Source organism: Oncorhynchus kisutch, linkage group LG9, assembly GCF_002021735.2.
Source record: "Oncorhynchus kisutch isolate 150728-3 linkage group LG9, Okis_V2, whole genome shotgun sequence".
NCBI lineage: Eukaryota > Metazoa > Chordata > Actinopteri > Salmoniformes > Salmonidae > Oncorhynchus > Oncorhynchus kisutch.
The window spans coordinates 45336564-45359100 of NC_034182.2; the positions used below are offsets into that span (position 1 = coordinate 45336564).

Below are 22537 nucleotides of genomic sequence, written 5' to 3' on the forward strand. Positions count from 1 at the left end.
ATCCATTTATTAAAGTGGCCAGTGATATGAGTCTCTATGTAGGCAGCAGCCTCTCAATGTTAGTGGTGGCTGTTTAACAGTCTGATGGCCTTGAGATAAAAGCTGTTTTTCAGTCTCTCGGTCACAGCTTTGATGCATCTGTACTGACCTCACCTTCTGGATGATAGTGGGGTGAACAGGCAGTGGCTCGGGTGTTTTTTGTAGGTGTTCTGGAGGGCAGGTAGTTTGCCCCCGGTGATGCGTTGTGCAGAGCGCACCACCCTCTGGAGAGCCTTGTGTTCAAGGGTGGTGCAGTTGCCGTACCAGACGGTGATACAGTCCGACAGGATGCTCTTGATAGTGCATCTGTAAAGGTTTGTGAGGGTTTTAGGTGACAAGCCAAATTTCTTCATCCTCCTGAGGTTGAAGAGGCGCTGTTGCCCCTTCTTCACCACGCTGTCTGTGTGGGTGGACCAATTCAGTTTGTCCGTGATGTGTACGCCCGAGGAACTTAACTTTCCACCTTCTCCATTACTGTCCTGTCGATGTGGTTGCTCCCTCTACTGTTTCCTGAAGTCCACGATCATCTCCTTTGTTTTGTTGATGCTGAGTGAGAGGTTGTTTTCCTGACACCACACTCCGAGTGCCCTCACATGAAGCAATTTCCAGTCTGATCATCAACAAAAAGTCTTGCTTTCCACTACACATGATAACAAACTTCTATATTCACACTAAAATCAAACACTAATGTTCTGAACTACATTTTGATTGGACGACGAGTGAACAGTAGAACAGAGCGGCCCTCACCTCCTCCCTGTAGGCCGTCTCGCCGTTGTTGGTAATCAAGCCCACTACTGTTGTGTCGTCTGCAAACTTGATGATTGAGTCGGAGGAGTGCATGGCCACACAGTCATGGGTGAACAGGAGGGGGCTGAGCACGCACCCTTGTGGGGCCCCAGTGTTGAGGGTCAGCAAAATGGAGATGTTGTTTCCTACCGTCACCACCTGGGGGTGGCCCGTCAGGAAGTCCAGGACCCAACTACACAGGGCGGGGTTGAGTCCCAAGGCCTCCAGTTTAATGTCGAGTTTGGAGGGTACTATGGTGTTGAATGCTGAGATGTTGTTAATGAACAGCATTCTTACATAGGTATTCCTCTTGTCCAGATGGGGTAGGGCAGTGTGATGGCGATTGCGTCGTCTGTGGACCTGTTGGGGCGGTATGCAAACTGAAGTGGGTCTAGGGTGTCAGGTAAGGTGGAGGTGATATGATCCTTGACTAGCCTCTCAAAGCACTTCATTATGACAGAAGTGAGTGCTACGGGGCGATAGTCATTTAGTTCAGTTACCTTTGCCTTCTTGGGTACAGGAACAATGGCAGCCATCTTGAAGCATGTGGGGACAACAGACTGGGAGAGATTGAATATGTCTGGAAACACACCAGCCAAGCTGGTCTGCGTATGCTCTGAGGACGCAGCTATGGAGATGCCATCTGGGCCAGCAGCCTTGCGAGGGTTAACATGTTTAAATGTTTCACTCACGTCGGCCACGGAGAAGGATGGGGGGTGGCAGTCCTTGTTAATGGGCCGCGACGGTGCCACTGTTTTATCCTCGAAGCGGGAAAAGAAGGTGTTTAGTTTGTCTGGAAGCGTGACGCCGGTGTCCATGACGTGGCGGTTTTTGTATTCCTTGATTTCCTGTAGACTCTGCCACATACGTCTCGTGTCTGAGCCGTTGAATTACGACTCCACCTCCCTGTACTGGAATTTCTCTTGTTCGATTGCCTTGCAGAGGGAATAACTACACTGTTTATATTCAGCCATATTCCCAGACCTCTTTCCATGGTTAAATGCGGTGGATCGCGCTTTCAGTTTTGTGCGAATGCCGCCATCTATCCACAGTTTCTGGTTAGGGCAGGTTTTAATAGTCACAGTGTGTACAACTGAGTGAGTACAAGTCGATGTTGTTCTCTGAGGCCGACTGGAACATATTCCTGTCCGCGTGATCAAAACAATCTTGAAGCGTGGCTTCCGATTGGTCGGACCAGCGTTGAATGGTTCTTGTCACTGGTACATCCTGTTCGAGTTTCTGCCTATAGGACGGTAGGAGCAAGATGGAGTCGCGGTCCTATTTGCCGAAGGGAGGGCGAGGGAGGGTCTTGTATCACGGAAGTTAGAGAAGCAGTGATCCAGTGTTTTAGTACTACTGTCAATATGCTGATAGAATTTAGGGAGCCTTTTTCTCAAATTTGCTTTGTTAAAATCCCCAGCTACAATAAATGCAGCCTCAGGATATGTGGTTTCCAGTTTACATAGTCCAATGACGTTCCTTGAGAGCCGTCTTGGTCTCTGCTTGAGGGGGAATGTACACAGCTGTGACTAATTGACAGGAATTATCTTGGTAGGTGAAATGACCGGCAATTGAGTGTAAGGAATTCTAGGTTGGGTGAGCAGAATGACTTGAGTTCCTGTATGTTGTTGTGATTAGAGGGACAATAGAGCGCTGAATACCAGGCAGTAAGTTTGGTAGACTACTAATGACCATCAGCAGCATCAGAGCTTGGGGAAGACTAGTTACCTGACTAAGCGGTCGGGCAAACCAGGTAGGCCTCCATCATCACCTCTCTCTGTGTTGTAGCAGTGGGGTGGATCTGGTGTCGTTCCATGGAGTCATATCCCAGAGGATCACCCTACAGAGAGGAACGACCACACACACTCCTACACAGAGAGGTATGACCACACACACCCCTACACAGAGAGGTACGAGACACACCCCTACACAGAGAGGTACGAGACACACCCCTACACAGAGAGGTACGACCACACACACTCCTGCACAGAGAGGTACGAGACACACCCCTACACAGAGAGGTACGAGACACACCCCTACACAGAGAGGTACGAGACACACTCCTGCACAGAGAGGTACGAGACACACCCCTACACAGAGAGGTACGACCACAAACACTCCTGCACAGAGAGGTAGGACCACACACACTCCTGCACAGAGAGGTACGACCAAACACACCCCTACACAAAGAGGTACGGGACACACCCCTACACAGAGAGGTACGAGACACACCCCTACACAGAGAGGTACGAGACACACCTCTACACAGAGAGGTACGACCACACACTCCTACACAGAGAGGTACGACCACACACTCCTACACAGAGAGGTACGACCACACACTCCTACACAGAGACACAGAGAGGTACGAGACACACTCCTACACAGAGAGGTACGACCACGCACACTTCTGCACAGAGAGGTACGAGACACACCCCTACACAGAGAGGTACGAGACACACCCCTACACAGAGAGGTACGAGACACACCCCTACACAGAGAGGTACGACCACACACTCCTACACAGAGAGGTACGACCACACACTCCTACACAGAGAGGTACGACCACACACTCCTACACAGAGAGGTACGACCACACACTCCTACACAGAGACACAGAGAGGTACGAGACACACTCCTACACAGAGAGGTACGACCACGCACACTTCTGCACAGAGAGGTACGAGACACACCCCTACACAGAGAGGTACGAGACACACCCCTACACAGAGAGGTACGAGACACACCCCTACACAGAGAGGTACGACCACACACCCCTACACAGAGAGGTACGATCACACACCCCTACACAGAGAGGTACGACCACACACCCCTACACAGAGAGGTACGACCACACACTCCTACACAGAGAGGTACGACCACACACTCCTACACAGAGAGGTACGACCACACACTCCTACACAGAGAGGTACGACCACACACTCCTACACAGAGACACAGAGAGGTACGAGACACACTCCTACACAGAGAGGTACGACCACGCACACTTCTGCACAGAGAGGTACGAGACACACCCCTACACAGAGAGGTACGAGACACACCCCTACACAGAGAGGTACGAGACACACCCCTACACAGAGAGGTACGACCACACACCCCTACACAGAGAGGTACGACCACACACTCCCACACAGAGAGGTACGACCACACACCCCTACACAGAGAGGTACGATCACACACCCCTACACAGAGAGGTACGACCACACACCCCTACACAGAGAGGTACGACCACACACTCCTACACAGAGAGGTACGACCACACACTCCTACACAGAGAGGTACGACCACACACTCCTACACAGAGAGGTACGACCACACACTCCTACACAGAGAGGTACGACCACACACTCCTACACAGAGACACAGAGAGGTACGACCACACACCCCTACACAGAGAGGTACGACCACACACCCCTACACAGAGAGGTACGAGACACACCCCTACACAGAGAGGTACGAGACACACCCCTACACAGAGAGGTACGAGACGCACCCCTACACAGAGAGGTACGACCACACACTCCTACACAGAGGTACGACCACACACTCCTACACAGAGAGGTACGAGACACACCCTTACACCCCTACACAGAGAGGTACGAGACACACCCCTACACAGAGAGGTACGAGACACACCCTTACACCCCTACACAGAGAGGTACGAGACACACCCCTACACAGAGAGGTACGAGACACACCCCTACACAGAGAGGTACAACCACACACTCCTACACAGAGAGGTACGACCACACACTCCTACACAGAGAGGTACGACCACACACTCCCACACAGAGAGGTACGACCACACACTCCCACACAGAGAAGTACGAGACACACTCCTACACAGAGAGGTACGAGACGTAGCACTCTACTGACAGAGGTGAGAGACACACTCCTACACAGAGAGGTACGAGACACACTCCTACACAGAGAGGTACGAGCCGTAGCACTCTACTGACAGAGGTGAGAGACACACCCCTACACAGAGAGGTACGAGACGTAGCACTCTACTGACAGAGGTGAGAGACACACCCCTACACAGAGAGGTACGAGACGTAGCACTCTACTGACAGAGGTGAGAGACACACTCCCACACAGAGAGGTACGAGACGTAGCACTCTACTGACAGAGGTGAGAGACACACCCCTACACAGAGAGGTACGAGACGTAGCACTCTACTGACAGAGGTGAGAGACACACTCCCACACAGAGAGGTACGAGACGTAGCACTCTACTGACAGAGGTGAGAGACACACTCCCACACAGAGAGGTACGAGACGTAGCACTCTACTGACAGAGGTGAGAGACACACTCCCACACAGAGAGGTACGAGACGTAGCACTCTACTGACAGAGGTGAGAGACACACTCCCACACAGAGAGGTACGAGACGTTGGCTGTTTGAACTCTATGATTTGTATCAGCCCAAACATGTTCCTGGTTATCTACACTCCAGGAACAGGGTTGGAGTTAAAACCCACAGGAGGGTATCTCTCCAGGAACAGGGTTGGAGTTAAAACCCACAGGAGGGTATCTCTCCAGGAACAGGGTTGGAGTTAAAACCTACAGGAGGGTATCTCTCCAGGAACAGGGTTGGAGTTAAAACCTACAGGAGGGAGGGTCTCTCTCCAGGAACAAGGTTGGAGTTAAAACCCACAGGAGGGTCTCTCTCCAGGAACAGGGTTGGAGTTAAAACCTATAGGAGGGTCTCTCTCCAGGAACAAGGTTGGAGTTAAAACCCACAGGAGGGTCTCTCCAGGAACAGGGTTGGAGTTAAAACCTACAGGAGGGTATCTCTCCAGGAACAGGGTTGGAGTTATAACCTCCAGGAGGGTATCTCTCCAGGAACAGGGTTGGAGTTATAACCTCCAGGAGGGTATCTCTCCAGGAACAGGGTTGGAGTTAAAACCTACAGGAGGGTATCTCTCCAGGAACAGGGTTGGAGTTATAACCTCCAGGAGGGTATCTCTCCAGGAACAGGGTTGGAGTTAAAACCTACAGGAGGGTGCTCTCCAGGAACAGGGTTGGAGTTATAACCTCCAGGAGGGTATCTCTCCAGGAACAGGGTTGGAGTTATAACCTCCAGGAGGGTATCTCTCCAGGAACAGGGTTGGAGTTATAACCTCCAGGAGGGTATCTCTCCAGGAACAGGGTTGGAGTTATAACCTCCAGGAGGGTATCTCTCCAGGAACAGGGTTGGAGTTATAACCTCCAGGAGGGTATCTCTCCAGGAACAGGGTTGGAGTTATAACCTCCAGGAGGGTATTTCTCCAGGAACAGGGTTGGAGTTATAACCTCCAGGAGGGTATTTCTCCAGGAACAGGGTTGTTCTGTGTGTTTGTGTTTGTATTTTACCTGAGTGTTTGTGTTTGTGTTTTTCCTGTGTGTGTAGACGTGGAAGCAGGACTGAGTGTGAGGTTGACGGTGTGTGTGGAGCCCAGAGGGCGGAGCCTGCAGGTCTATTTGGACCTAAGCCTCACCCCCTACCCTCCCGGCCTGGTACCCGGAAACACTGTCCAGTTTACCAGCTTCCAACGCAGGCTGTCACGGTAACACATCAAACACGCACACACACAGACATACTGAGTATACCGAACATTGGGAACACCTTCCTAATATTGAGTTGCACCTCAGAACAGCCTCAATTCATCGGGACATGGACTCTACAAGGTGTTGAAAGCGTTCCACAGGGATGCTGGCCCATGTTGACTCCAATGCTTCCCACAGTTGTGTCAAGTTGTCTGGATGTCCGTAGGGTGGTGGACCATTCTTGATTCAGACGGGAAACTGTTGAGTGTGAATAAAACCCAGCAGCGTTGCAGTTCTTGACACTCCACCAGTGGACCTGACACCTACTACCACCTACTACCATACCCTACTACCACCTACTACCATACCCTACTACCACCTACTACCATACCCTACTACTACCATACCCTACTACCATACCATACTACCACCTACTACCACCTACTACCATACCCTACTACCACCTACTACCATACCCTACTACCACCTACCACCATACCCTACTACCATACCCTACTACCACCTACTACCATACCCTACTACCACCTACTACCATACCCTACTACCACCTACTACCATACCCTACTACCACCTACTACCATACCCTACTACCACCTACTACCATACCCTACTACCATACCCTACTACCATACCCTACTAACCACCTACTACCATACCCTACTACCATACCCTACTACCATACCCTACTACCACCTACTACCATTCCCTACTACCACCTACTACCATACCCTACTACCACCTACTACCACCTACTACCATACCCTACTACCATACCCTACTACCACCTACTACCATACCTACTACCATACCCTACTACCACCTACTACCAGACCCTACTACCATACCCTACTACCACACACTACTACCACCTACTACCATACCCTACTACCACCTACTACCATACCCTACTACCACCTACTACCACCTACTACCATACCCTACTACCATACCCTACTACCATACCCTACTACCACCTACTACCATACCCTACTACCATACCCTACTACCATACCCTACTACCATACCCTACTACCACCTACTACCATACCCTACTACCACCTACTACCACCTACTACCACCTACTACCATACCCTACTACCATACCCTACTACCATACCCTACTACCACCTACTACCACCTACTACCATACCCTACTACCATACCCTACTACCATACCCTACTACCACCTACTACCATACCCTACTACCACCTACTACCATACCCTACTACCACCTACTACCACCTACTACCATACCCTACTACCATACCCTACTACCACCTACTACCATACCCTACTACCACCTACTACCATACCCTACTACCATACCCTACTACCATACCCTACTACCACCTACTACCATACCCTACTACCATACCCTACTACCATACCCTACTACCACCTACTACCATACCCTACTACCATACCCTACTACCATACCCTACTACCTACTACCATACCCTACTACCACCTACTACCATACCCTACTACCATACCCTACTACCATACCCTACTACCACCTACTACCATACCCTACTACCATACCCTACTACCATACCCTACTACCACCTACTACCATACCCTACTACCATACCCTACTACCACCTACTACTACCATACCCTACTACCATACCCTACTACCATACCCCATTCAAAGGGGCTTTAATATTTTGTCTTACCCATTCACCCCCTGAATGGTACACACACACAATCCATGTCTCAATTGTCTCAAGGCTTAAAAATCCTTCTTTAACCCGTCTCCTCCCCTTCATCTACACTGACTGAAGTGGATTTAACAAGTGACATCAATAAGGGATCATAGTTTTCACCTGGATTCACCTGGTCAGTCTATGTCCTGGAAAGAGCAGGTGTTCCTAATGTTTTGTCCACCTAGTGTATGTTGTTTTCATATAGTATCACAATAACTGATATAACAGTGGAAAGGTGTATTAAAACAGAAGGTGTATTAAAACAGAAGGTGTATTAAAACAGAAGGTGTATTAAAACAGAAGGTGTATTAAAACAGAAGGTGTATTAAAACAGAAGGTGTATTAAAACAGAAGGTGTATTAAAACAGAAGGTGTATTAAAACAGAAGGTGTATTAAAACAGAAGGTGTATTAAAACAGAAGGTGTATTAAAACAGAAGGTGTATTAAAACAGAAGGTGTATTAAAACAGAAGGTGTATTAAAACAGAAGGTGTATTAAAACAGAAGGTGTATTAAAACAGAAGGTGTATTAAAACAGAAGGTGTATTAAAACAGAAGGTATATTACAACAGAAGGTGTATTAAACAGAAGGTGTATTAAAACAGAAGGTATATTACAACAGAAGGTGTATTAAAACAGAAGGTGTATTACAACAGAAGGTGTATTAAAACAGAAGGTGTATTAAAACAGAAGGTGTATTAAAACAGAAGGTGTATTAAAACAGAAGGTGTATTAAAACAGAAGGTGTATTAAAACAGAAGGTGTATTAAAACAGAAGGTGTATTAAAACAGAAGGTGTATTAAAACAGAAGGTGTATTAAAACAGAAGGTGTATTAAAACAGAAGGTGTATTAAAACAGAAGGTGTATTAAAACAGAAGGTGTATTAAAACAGAAGGTGTATTAAAACAGAAGGTATATTACAACAGAAGGTGTATTAAAACAGAAGGTGTATTAAAACAGAAGGTGTATTAAAACAGAAGGTGTATTAAAACAGAAGGTGTATTACAACAGAAGGTGTATTAAAACAGAAGGTGTATTAAAACAGAAGGTGTATTAAAACAGAAGGTGTATTAAAACAGAAGGTGTATTAAAACAGAAGGTGTATTACAACAGAAGGTGTATTACAACAGAAGGTGTATTAAAACAGAAGGTGTATTAAAACAGAAGGTGTATTAAAACAGAAGGTGTATTAAAACAGAAGGTGTATTAAAACAGAAGGTGTATTACAACAGAAGGTGTATTAAAACAGAAGGTGTATTACAACAGAAGGTGTATTAAAACAGAAGGTGTATTAAAACAGAAGGTATATTAAAACAGAAGGTGTATTAAAACACTTCAGAAGGTATATTAAAATGCTTCAGAAGGTATAATAAAATGCTTCAGCCCAGCTTCAACAGAAAAGGTAGTCAGGTGCTGGACCTATTTTGTGTGTTTGTGTGTTGCAGGGTGGGAGGGGTGTATTGTCGTTCTGTCCCAGTCAGCTGTTTGACCATCATGGCCCTGGGAAAGACAGACACCCAGTGAGTCCTCTCTTCTCCTCCTCATCTACTCTACCTCCTCTCCTCATCCACTCTGCCTCCTCTCCTCCTCATTCACTCTACCTCCTCTCCTCCTTCACTCTACCTCCTCTCCTCATCCACTCTGCCTCCTCTCCTCCTCATTCACTCTACCTCTCCTCCTCATTCACTCTACCTCCTCTCCTCCTTCACTCTACCTCCTCTCCTCATCCACTCTGCCTCCTCTCCTCCTCATTCACTCTACCTCCTCTCCTCCTTCACTCTACCTCCTCTCCTCATCCACTCTGCCTCCTCTCCTCCTCATTCACTCTACCCCCTCTCCTCCTCATTCACTCTACCCCCTCTCCTCCTCATTCACTCTACCCCCTCTCCTCCTCATTCACTCTACCCCCTCTCCTCCTCATTCACTCTACCTCCTCTCCTCCTCATTCACTCTACCTCCTACCTCTTCTCTCTGTATCATAACAGTCTCTACTCTCTGTATTATAACAGTCTCTTATCTCTGTATCATAACAGTCTCTACTCTCTGTATCATAACAGTCTCTACTCTCTGTATCATAACAGTCTCTTCTCTCTGTATCATAAGTCTGAAGTCTCTACTCTCTGTATCATAACAGTCTCTTCTCTCTGTATTATAACAGTCTCTTCTCTCTGTATTATAACAGTCTCTTATCTCTGTATTATAACAGTCTCTTATCTCTGTATCATATCAGTCTCTTCTCTCTGTATCATAACAGTCTCTTATCTCTGTATTATAACAGTCTCTACTCTCTGTATTATAACAGTCTCTTCTCTCTGTATCATAACAGTCTCTTATCTCTGTATTATAACAGTCTCTTATCTCTGTATCATAACAGTCTCTTCTCTCTGTATCATAACAGTCTCTTCTCTCTGTATCATAACAGTCTCTTATCTCTGTATCATAACAGTCTCTTCTCTCTGTATCATAAGTCTGAAGTCTCTACTCTCTGTATCATAACAGTCTCTTCTCTCTGTATCATAACAGTCTCTTCTCTCTGTATCATAACAGTCTCTTATCTCTGTATCATAACAGTCTCTTATCTCTGTATCATAACAGTCTCTTATCTCTGTATCATAACAGTCTCTTCTCTCTGTATCATAACAGTCTCTTATCTCTGTATCATAACAGTCTCTTCTCTCTGTATCATAACAGTCTCTTATCTCTGTATCATATCAGTCTCTTCTCTCTGTATCATAACAGTCTCTTATCTCTGTATCATAACAGTCTCTTCTCTCTGTATCATAACAGTCTCTTCTCTCTGTATCATAACAGTCTCTTCTCTCTGTATCATAACAGTCTCTTCTCTCTGTATCATAACAGTCTCTTCTCTCTGTATCATAACAGTCTCTACTCTCTGTATCATAACAGTCTCTTATCTCCTTTTCCTCTTCCTTATCCTTCTCCCTCTCCAGGTCATGTGACTCTCCTCCTCCCATAATCCTCTTGGGTGTGTGGGCATTGGCAGGGGCAGAGCAGTGCATTTTGGGCCGGGTCAGAGGTCATGTGGTGTGTGTTCTCTACCTGCAGCTGCAGTGGACTTGTTCTCTGTGTGGCAGTATATACACACAGGTACAGACACACCGCATGCACACACACGTACACACACACACACACACACACACACATACACACACAGTCAGTGTCAGTCTGTGGTTAGTAATCAGGAGTTCAGAGTCTTCGGAAAGGTTATACCAGGTCACACAGCTAACTCTCTCTCTCTTACCTATAGGAGAGGTGTACTCGGTCTCAGCCTCCCTGTAATTCTACCTCTGCTGTGTTTCAGGCCGAAGCCAAGTGAGTTAACAAGTTTATTGTGTGTGTTGGGGTGTGTGTTTGCATATTTGTGTGAGTTAATCACGTGTGTGTGTGTACAGGGCAGCTGTAGAGGATGGCAGTGGAGAGGCCCATATTTGGTTCTCCTGTCCAGTAATTTCCGGTTTACTGGGGTTAGCCATGCCCCAGTGGGAAGGGCTTCAGAGGTCACTGAGGGTCAGAGGTCACCTCAGGGTCTACACTCGGGGGCGGAGCCTGGTAAGGTCACTTAATCAATCACTTTTTGTATGTCCTTCTTGTGGGCACTTTATTGAGTCTGAAATGGCCCCCTGTCCCTTATATAACATGTCTTCAGTCTGAAATGGCACCCTGTCCCTTATATAACATGTCTTCAGTCTGAAATGGCCCCCTGTCCCTTATATAACATGTTATGAGTCTGAAATGGCACCCTGTCCCTTATATAACACGTCTTCAGTCTGAAATGGCACCCTGTCCCTTATATAACATGTCTTCAGTCTGAAATGGCACCGTGTCCCTTATATAACATGTCTTCAGTCTGAAATGGCTCCCTGTCCCTTATATAACATGTTATGAGTCTGAAATGGCACCCTGTCCCTTATATAACATGTTATGAGTCTGAAATGGCATCCTGTCCCTTATATAACATGTCTTCAGTCTGAAATGGCACCCTGTCCCTTATATAACATGCTATGAGTCTGAAATGGCACCCTGTCCCTTATATAACACGTCTTCAGTCTGAAATGGCACCCTGTCCCTTATATAACATGTTATGAGTCTGAAATGGCACCCTGTCCCTTATATAACATGTCTTCAGTCTGAAATGGCACCCTGTACCATATATAACATGTCTTCAGTCTGAAATGGCACCCTGCACCATATATAACATGTCTTCAGTCTGAAATGGCACCCTGTCCCATATATAACATGTCTTCAGTCTGAAATGGCACCCTGTCCCTTATATAACATGTTGTGAGTCTGAAATGGCACCCTGTCCCATATATAACATGTCTTCAGTCTGAAATGGCACTCTGTCCCTTATATAACATGTTATGAGTCTGAAATGTCACCCTGTCCCTTATATAACATGTCTTCAGTCTGAAATGTCACCCTGCACCATATATAACATGTCTTCAGTCTGAAATGGCCCCCTGTCCCTTATATAACATGTTATGAGTCTGAAATGGCACCCTGTCCCTTATATAACATGTTATGAGTCTGAAATGGCACCCTGTCCCTTATATAACACGTCTTCAGTCTGAAATGGCACCCTGTCCCTTATATAACACGTCTTCAGTCTGAAATGGCACCCTGCACCATATATAACATGTTATGAGTCTGAAATGGCACCCTGTCCCTTTTATATCATGTCTTCAGTCTGAAATGGCACCCTGTCCCATATATAACATGTTATGAGTCTGAAATGGCTCCCTGTCCCTTATATAACATGTCTTCAGTCTGAAATGGCACCCTGTCCCTTATATAACATGTTGTGAGTCTGAAATGGCACCCTGTCCCTTTTATATCATGTCTTCAGTCTGAAATGGCACCCTGTCCCATATATAACATGTTATGAGTCTGAAATGGCCCCCTGTCCCTTATATAACATGTCTTCAGTCTGAAATGGCACCCTGTCCCTTATATAACACGTCTTCAGTCTGAAATGGCACCCTGTCCCTTGTATAACATGTCTTCAGTCTGAAATGGCATCCTGTCCCTTATATAACATGTTATGAGTCTGAAATGGCACCCTGTCCCTTATATAACATGTCTTCCGTCTGAAATGGCACCCTGTCCCTTATATAACATGTCTTCAGTCTGAAATGCCACCCTGTCCCTTATATAACATGTCTTCAGTCTGAAATGCCACCCTGTCCCTTTTCTATCATGTCTTCAGTCTGAAATGGCACCCTGTCCCTTATATAACATGTCTTCAGTCTGAAATGGCACCCTGTCCCTTATACAACATGTCTTCAGTCTGAAATTGCACCCTGTCCCTTATATAACACGTCTTCAGTTTGAAATGGCACCCTTTCCCTTATATAACATGTCTTCAGTCTGAAATGGCACCCTGTCCCTTATATAACATGTCTTCAGTCTGAAATGGCACCCTGTCCCTTATAACATGTTATGAGTCTGAAATGGCACTCTGTCCCTTATATTACATGTCTTCAGTCTGAAATGGCCCCCTGTCCCTTATATTACACGTCTTCAGTCTGAAATGGCACCCTGTCCCTTATATAACACGTCTTCAGTCTGAAATGGCACCCTGTCCCATATATAACATGTTATGAGTCTGAAATGGCACCCTGTCCCTTATATCACACGTCTTCAGTCTGAAATGGCACCCTGCACCATACATAACATGTCTTCAGTCTGAAATGGCCCCCTGTCCCTTATATAACATGTCTTCAGTCTGAAATGGCACCCTGCACCATATATAACATGTTATGAGTCTGAAATGGCACCCTGCCCCTTATATAACATGTCTTCAGTCTGAAATGGCACCCTGTCCCTTATATAACCCGTTATGTTTGTGTAGGTGTGTGATGTGGACGCTGACGACCCTCTCCTCCACTACCTGTCCTGTGTGTGTAGCAGCAGCACTGTGTGTCGCCCCCTAACTCTCATCTGCACTCTACACACACGTTCACACACACCTGCTGCACGCAGAGAGGGTGAGTTCACACACACGAACACGGGTATGCACTCCATGGCCTCTCAGATACACACATTCAGTTCACCCACGTGTGTATATGTGTTTGCAGACTCTGCCCAGCTGAAGAGGTTTACCCGAGGAGACAGAGAGTTTGTGACTCGGATGCCCCCCCCTCTCCAACTCACCTGTACACACATCCTGGAGGAGAGAGAGCGGGACTGAGAGAGCGATAGGGAGACTGAGAGAACGATAGGGAGACTGAGAGAGCGATAGGGAGACTGAGAGAGCGATAGGGAGACTGAGAGAGCGATAGGGAGACTGAGAGAGCGATAGGGAGACTGAGAGAGCGATAGGGAGACAGAGAGCGAGAGAGAGACTGAGGGAGGGAGCGAGGGACTGAGGGAGCGATAGGGAGACTGAGAGAGCGATAGGGGGACTGAGGGAGCCAGCGAGGGACTGAGGGAGCGATAGAGAGACTGAGAGAGCGATAGGGGGACTGAGGGAGCCAGCGAGGGACTGAGGGAGCGATAGGGAGACTGAGAGAGCGATAGGGAGTCTGAGAGAGCGATAGGGAGACAGAGAGCGAGTGAGGTAGGCTGAGGGAGCGAGATACTCGGGGACTGAGGGAGAGCGAGGGACTTGGGGAGCGAGAGGGAGGGACAGAGCTAGGGGGAGGGAGAGAGGGATACAGACATGGAGAGAGGGACTGTTTAGGGAAATCAAATGTTGATCTGTTGTTAATAAATGTTTTCATTTTTCCTGCGTGTTTTTGCTTCTCATATCTGCCTCACATTCTGTCTAAACAGACAGACACACCTGGCCCATCGATTCTACTGAGACAGCTGGAGACTAAAGAAGTGGAGGTGAACTTTGGTCAAGTAGTATACAGGGTCACAAGGTTCTTGAGGTGCTTAAAGTACTTGAAGTTGGTACTTGAAACGTACCTGAATTAAAATGAAAGGAGAACAGAAAATGATCAAATATGTTTATGAAAAAAGTATTGGTCTTGAATTGTACCCAGTTTTATTTCCTCACGTTCCGTGCTCTGGTTGCCAGGCGAGGTCGCTCATTCCACCCACTCAGCCAGGCAGGTCCAAAACTGACTGATTAGGTTCCGCCAAACATCACATCGATAGCTAAAAGGCCAAGCATGTAGATTTAATTCTGCCTGGCAGGATATTGATGTTCATGAATGGGTTTTGCCAGACCTGACGAGGGATGTAGTGGAGGTTAAACGCACTTAAATGCCGTTTACTCACCTTTTATTTGTGAAATAGAGTTTACTCACCTTTTTATTTGTGAAATAGAGTTTACTCACCTTTTGAATGTAGTTATTATTATTATCATTATTATTGCGTTCCCAGCGTTCCCAGCGTTCCCAGCGTTCCCAGCGTTCCCAGTGTTCCCAGCGTTCCCAGTGTTCCCAATGTTGATCAAGTCTCAGAAGGCTTCTAATCGCAAATGATTAATGTATGTTCGTTATGTTGGGCTGCTCCCGCGGATTGGCCTTGTTCATTATGTTGGGCTGCTCCCGCAGATTGGCCTTGTTCGTTATGTTGGGCTGCTCCCACAGATTGGCCTTGTTCGTTATGTTGGGCTGCTCCCGCGGATTGGCCTTGTTCGTTATGTTGGGCTGCTCCCGCAGATTGGCCTTGTTCGTTATGTTGGGCTGCTCCCACAGATTGGCCTTGTTCGTTATGTTGGGCTGCTCCCACAGATTGGCCTTGTTCGTTATGTTGGGCTGCTCCCGCGGATTGGCCTTGTTCGTTATGTTGGGCTGCTCCCGCGGATTGGCCTTGTTCGTTATGTTTGGCTGCTCCCGCGGATTGGCCTTGTTCGTTATGTTGGGCTGCTCCCGCGGATTGGCCTTGTTCGTTATGTTGGGCTGCTCCCGCGGATTGGCCTTGTTCGTTATGTTGGGCTGCTCCCGCGGATTGGCCTTGTTCGTTATGTTGGGCTACTCCCGCGGATTGGCCTTGTTCGTTATGTTGGGCTGCTCCCGCGGATTGGCCTTGTTCGTCTTGTTGGGCTGCTCCCACAGATTGGCCTTGTTCGTTATGTTGGGCTGCTCCCACAGATTGTCCTTGTTCGTTATGTTGGGCTGCTCCCGCGGATTGGCCTTGTTCGTTATGTTGGGCTGCTCCCGCAGATTGGCCTTGTTCGTTATGTTGGGCTGCTCCCACAGATTGGCCTTGTTTGTTATGTTGGGCTGCTCCCGCGGATTGGCCTTGTTCGTTATGTTGGGCTGCTCCCGCGGATTGGCCTTGTTCGTTATGTTGGGCTGCTCCCGCGGATTGGCCTTGTTCGTTATGTTGGGCTGCTCCCGCGGATTGGCCTTGTTCGTTTTGTTGGCCTGCTCCCACAGATTGGCCTTGTTCGTTTTGTTGGTATGCTCCCACAGATTGGCCTTGTTCGTTTTGTTGGGATGCTCCCACAGATTGGCCTTGTTCGTTATGTTGGGCTGCTCCCGCAGATTGGCCTTGTTCGTTATGTTGGGCTGCTCCCGCGGATTGGCCTTGTTCGTTATGTTGGGCTGCTCCCACAGATTGGCCTTGTTCGTTTTGTTGGGCTGCTCCCACAGATTGGCCTTGTTCGTTTTGTTGGGCTGCTCCCACAGATTGGCCTTGTTAGCAGTACCTTCACTCACCACTCTGTCCAACGGGAATCTCTGCCATGTCAGCAGACATCCCCCAAACAAAAACCCACTGGTAAATACTCGCTGATATTTCATTCAGATGTCTAGCTAGCTAGGTAGATCAAGGCCTCTGGCTATTAGCCAGGAAGCTCTCTGTGGCTAGAAGGATGAAGATAGAAGCTAACGTTGGACGGAGCATGATCTCAGCAGGACCAGTTGACTGAAATTGGGCTGGGAGAGGAAGCAAGCAGGGAGAGAGGTTCTACACAGAGAGAGGAAGCATTGAAGCAAGCAGGGAGAGAGGTTCTACACAGGGAGAGGAAGCAATCAGGGAGAGAGGTTCTACACAGAGAGAGGAAGCAGGGAGAGCGGTTCTACACAGAGAGAGGGAGCATTGAAGCAAGCAGGGAGAGATGTTCTACACAGAGAGAGGAAGCAAGCAGGGAGAGAGGTTCTACACAGAGAGAGGAAGCAAGCAGGGAGAGAGGTTCTACACAGAGAGAGGAAGCAAGCAGGGAGAGAGGTTCTACACAGAGAGAGGAAGCAGGGAGAGCGGTTCTACACAGAGAGAGGGAGCATTGAAGCAAGCAGGGAGAGATGTTCTACACAGAGAGAGGAAGCAAGCAGGGAGAGTGGTTCTACACAGAGAGAGGAAGCAAGCAGGGAGAGAGGTTCTACACAGAGAGACAAAGCATTGAAGCAAGTAGGGAGAGATGTTCTACACAGAGAGAGGAAGCAAACAGGGAGAGGAAGTATTGAAGCAAACAGGGAGAGGTTCTACACAGAGAGAGGAAGTATTGAAGCAAGCAGGAAGTGAGGTTAGTGCTACAGTGATGCCCAATTCGGGGGTCGGGGACCCATAAAATTTAAATAGGGTTCCTTAAGAAAGTCTAATCTTATCAAACACAATACCTTATTTCTCTTCCAATGGGTATAGAATATGACTTCTTAGAGTCAACTGGGAGCCTTTTACACTGTTAGTACACGTTCATGTCATTGTGTTGGGACAGCCTGTGGGACCTTTCATTTTGTGAAATAAAAGACCATTTCATATTAATATCATGTACACTGAACAAAACTATAAACACAACACTATACTGTCAATGTCCTGTCTGATGGAGATCACTCTGTCATCACCTCTACACCAGACAGGACATTGACAGTAGAGTAGAGGTCACTCCGTCATCACCTCTATACTCTACTGTCAATGTCCTGTCTGGTGGAGGTCACTCTGTCATCACCTCTATACTCTACTGTCAATGTCCTGTCTGGTGGAGGTCACTCCGTCATCATCTCTATACTCTACTGTCAATGTCCTGTCTGGTGGAGGTCACTCCGTCATCACCTCTATACTCTACTGTCAATGTCCTGTCTGGTGGAGGTCACTCCGTCATCACCTCTATACTCTACTGTCAATGTCCTGTCTGGTGGAGGTCACTCCGTCATCACCTCTATACTCTACTGTCAATGTCCTGTCTGGTGGAGGTCACTCCGTCATCACCTCTATACTCTACTGTCAATGTCCTGTCTGGTGGAGGTCACTCCGTCATCATCTCTATACTCTACAGTCAATGTCCTATCTGGTGGAGGTCACTCCGTCATCACCTCTATACTCTACTGTCAATGTCCTGTCTGGTGGAGGTCACTCCGTCATCACCTCTATACTCTACTGTCAATGTCCTGTCTGGTGGAGGTCACTCCGTCATCACGTCTATACTCTACTGTCAATGTCCTGTCTGGTGGAGGTCACTCCGTCATCACCTCTATACTCTACTGTCAATGTCCTGTCTGGTGGAGGTCACTCCGTCATCACCTCTATACTCTACTGTCAATGTCCTGTCTGGTGGAGGTCACTCCGTCATCACCTCTATACTCTACTGTCAATGTCCTGCCTGGTGGAGGTCACTCTGTCATCACCTCTATACTCTACTGTCAATGTCCTGTCTGGTGGAGGTCACTCCGTCATCATCTCTATACTCTACTGTCAATGTCCTGTCTGGTGGAGGTCACTCCGTCATCACCTCTATACTCTACTGTCAATGTCCTGTCTGGCGGAGATCACTCCGTCATCACCTCTATACTCTACTGTCAATGTCCTGTCTGGTGGAGGTCACTCCGTCATCATCTCTATACTCTACAGTCAATGTCCTGTCTGGTGGAGGTCACACCGTCATCACCTCTATACTCTACTGTCAATGTCCTGTCTGGTGGAGGTCACTCCGTCATCACCTCTATACTCTACTGTCAATGTCCTGTCTGGTGGAGGTCACTCCGTCATCATCTCTATACTCTACTGTCAATGTCCTGTCTGGTGGAGGTCACTCCGTCATCACCTCTATACTCTACTGTCAATGTCCTGTCTGGTGGAGGTCACTCCGTCATCACCTCTATACTCTACTGTCAATGTCCTGTCTGGTGGAGGTCACTCCGTCATCACCTCTATACTCTACTGTCAATGTCCTGTCTGGTGGAGGTCACTCCGTCATCACCTCTATCTATACTCTACTGTCAATGTCCTGTCTGGTGGAGGTCACTCTGTCATCACCTCTATACTCTACTGTCAATGTCCTGTCTGGTGGAGGTCACTCCGTCATCATCTCTATACTCTACTGTCAATGTCCTGTCTGGTGGAGGTCACTTCATCATCACCTCTATACTCTACTGTCAATGTCCTGTCTGGTGGAGGTCACTCCGTCATCACCTCTATACTCTTTACTGACATCTAAACACATCGCTCTCTCTCTCTGCAGAACACATGAGTTTTAACCACGCCTCTAAACAGGGAGGTTGTGTCTCATTACCAATCAACTGCCAGGACTGCAGATATGGGAGGGGCTGTAGTTTGGAGAGAGGGTGAGGAGGGGACGCAGGTATGACTGGTTTTGGTGACAGTTGGAAGAGAGATTGGACTTTACACGCTGAGAGAAGACGAGAAGGTGAGAAGACGAGAAGAGAGGTACTGTAGAGAGAGTGAGAGAGAGAGGTAGAGGGATTGAGAGGTAGAGAAATAGAGAGATGTGTAGAGAGGTAGAGGGATTGAGAGAGGGAGTTAGAGAAGTAGAGAGAGAGAGAGCAATAGAGAGAGGGAGGTAGAGGGATTGAGAGGTAGAGAGAGAGACAGATGTGTAGAGAAAGAGGTAGAGGGATTGAGAGAGGGAGTTAGAGAAGTAGAGAGAGAGAGAGAGAGCGAGGTAGAGCTAACAACCAGGGGTGAGTACCCCTCTTCTACACATAATGTGTGTGTCTGTATAACTGTAAACAATGTGTGTGTGTGTGTTGCGTGTCTACATTGGTGTCTGATCAGGGTTCAGAGGAATGTTGCATATCACAGCTAGCCTGGCCCTGATTGGCTGATTGTACTTGCTGTCTGCAGGCCTCCGATGTTGTCATACTTTTAGTGTCTCTCCGATATAGTAGTAGTTATAGTAACAGTAGTTATAGTAACAGTAGTTCGTAGTATAGTAGTAGTTATAGTAACAGTAGTTATAGTAACAGTAGTATAGTAGTAGTAGTTATAGTAACAGTAGTTATAGTAACAGTAGTTCGTAGTATAGTAACAGTAGTTATAGTAACAGTAGGTATAGTAACAGTAGTTCGTAGTATAGTAGTAGTTATAGTAACAGTAATTATAGTAACAGTAGTTAGTAGAATAGTAGTAGGTATAGTAACAGTAGTTATAGTCACCGTTAGTAGTATAGTAGTAGTTATAGTAACATTAGTATAGTAGTAGTTATAGTAATAGTAGTATAGTAGTAGGTATAGTAACAGTAGTTAGTAGCATAGTAGTAGTTATAGTAGTAGGTATAGTAATGATAGTTTAGTAGTTTAGTAGTAGTTATAGTAACAGTAGTTAGTAGTATAGTAGTAGTTATAGTAACAGTAGCTATAGTAACAGTTGTTAGTAGTAGTTATAGTAACAGTAGTTAGTTAGGAGTATAGTGGTAGTTAGTATCATAGTAGTAGTTATAGTAACAGTAGTAGTTAGTAGTATAGTAATAGTTATAGTAACAGTAGTAGTTAGTAGCATAGTAATAGTTATAGTAACAGTAGTAGTTATAGTAACAGTAGTTTTATAACTAGTAGTAGTAGTAGCAGTGGTAGTGGTAGTAGTAGTAGCAGTGATAGTGGTGGTAGTAGTAGCAGTGGTAGTAGTAGTAGTAGCAGTGATAGTGGTGGTAGTAGTAGCAGTGGTAGTGGTAGTAGTAGTAGTAGTAGCAGTGGTAGTGGTAGTAGTAGTAGTAGCAGTGATAGTGGTGGTAGTAGTAGCAGTGGTAGTGGTAGTAGTAGTAGTAGCAGTGATAGTGGTGGTAGTAGTAGCAGTGATAGTGGTGGTAGTAGTAGCAGTGGTAGTGGTAGTAGTAGTAGTAGCAGTGGTAGTGGTAGTAGTAGTAGTAGTGGTAGTAGTAGTAGCAGTGATAGTGGTGGTGTTAGTAGCAGTGATAGTGGTGGGAGTAGTAGTAGCAGTGATAGTGGTGGTAGTAGTAGTAGCAGTGATAGTGGTGGTGTTAGTAGCTGTGATAGTGGTGGTGTTAGTAGCAGTGATAGTGGTGATAGTAGTAGTAGCAGTGATAGTGGTGGTAGTAGTAGTAGCAGTGATAGTGGTGGTAGTAGTAGTAGCAGTGATAGTGGTGGTAGTAGTAGTAGCAGTGATAGTGGTGGTAGTAGTAGTAGTAGCAGTGATAGTGGTAGTAGTAGTAGCAGTGATAGTGGTGGTAGTAGTAGTAGCAGTGATAGTGGTGGTAGTAGTAGTAGCAGTGATAGTGGTAGTAGTAGTAGCAGTGATAGTGGTGGTAGTAGTTGTAGCAGTGATAGTGGTGGTGTTAGTAGTTGTAGCAGTGATAGTGGTGGTGTTAGTAGTAGCAGTGATACTGGTAGTAGTGGCAGTGGCAGTGATAGTGGTGGTAGTACTAACAGTGGTAGTAACACTAGTAGTAGTAGTAGTAGTTGTAGCAGTGATAGTAGTAGTAGTAGCAGTGATAGTGGTGGTAGTAGTGATAGTGGTGGTAGTAGCAGTGATAGTGGTGGTGTTGGTTGTAGTGATAGTGGTGGTAGTAGTTGTAGCAGTCATAGTGGTGGTGGTAGTAGTAGCAGTGATAGTGGTGGTAGTAGTTGTAGTAGTAGCAGTGATAATAGTAGTAGTAGTATAGTAGTAGTAGCAGTAGTAGTAGTAGCAGTGATAGTAGTGGTGGTAACAGTCATAGTGGTGGTGGTAGTAGTAGCAGTGATAGTGGTGGTAGTAGTTGTAGTAGTAGCAGTGATAATAGTAGTAGTAGTGTAGTAGTAGCAGTGATAGTAGTAGTAGCAGCAGCAGCAGTAGTAGTAGTTGTTGTTGTTGTTGTAGTAATAACAGTAGTAGTAGTAGTAGTATAGGAGCAGTGGTATTATAGTAGTGGTGGTGGTAGTAGTAGCAGTGATAGTGGTAGTAGTAGTAGTATAGGAGCATTAGTATTATAGTAGTAGCAGTAGTAGTACTAGTGGTAGTAGTAGCAGTGATAGTGGTGGTAGTAGCAGCAGTAGTAGTAGTAGTCGCAGCAGTGATAGTAGTAGTAGCAGTAGTAGTTGTAGTAGTGGTGGTAGTAGTAGTAGCAGCAGTAGTAGTGGTGGTAGTAGTAGTAGTCGCAGCAGTGATAGTAGCAGTAGTAGTAGTAGTGGTGGTGGTAGTAGTAGTAGCAGCAGTAGTAGTGGTGGTAGTAGTAGTAGTAGTAGTAGTAGTAGTAGTCGCAGCAGTGATAGTAGTAGTAGTAGTAGTAGTAGTAGTAGTAGTAGTAGTGGTGGTAGTAGTAGTAGCAGCAGTAGTAGTGGTGGTAGT

At 46.6% G+C, this 22537-nt stretch overlaps 2 protein-coding genes across 2 annotated transcripts in view; both read left to right on the top strand.

The window, feature by feature from the left end:
- ctc1 (CTS telomere maintenance complex component 1) overlaps positions 1-14851 on the top strand; it is a 62803-nt gene extending 47952 nt beyond the window's left edge. The window contains exons 5-12 of the mRNA XM_031832696.1: positions 2614-2705; positions 6238-6394; positions 9550-9624; positions 11056-11212; positions 11373-11437; positions 11518-11674; positions 13977-14112; positions 14203-14851. Coding sequence (XP_031688556.1) covers positions 2614-2705; positions 6238-6394; positions 9550-9624; positions 11056-11212; positions 11373-11437; positions 11518-11674; positions 13977-14112; positions 14203-14315 — 952 coding nt within the window. The 3' untranslated portion in view covers positions 14316-14851. The remainder of the gene's footprint in view (positions 1-2613; positions 2706-6237; positions 6395-9549; positions 9625-11055; positions 11213-11372; positions 11438-11517; positions 11675-13976; positions 14113-14202) is intronic.
- A 4653-nt stretch (positions 14852-19504) lies between these two features.
- The window catches only part of tfr2 (transferrin receptor 2), a 71813-nt gene continuing 68780 nt past the window's right edge, over positions 19505-22537 (top strand). Inside the window, 1 exon segment of the mRNA XM_031832694.1 lies at positions 19505-19664. Coding sequence (XP_031688554.1) covers positions 19601-19664 — 64 coding nt within the window. The 5' untranslated portion in view covers positions 19505-19600.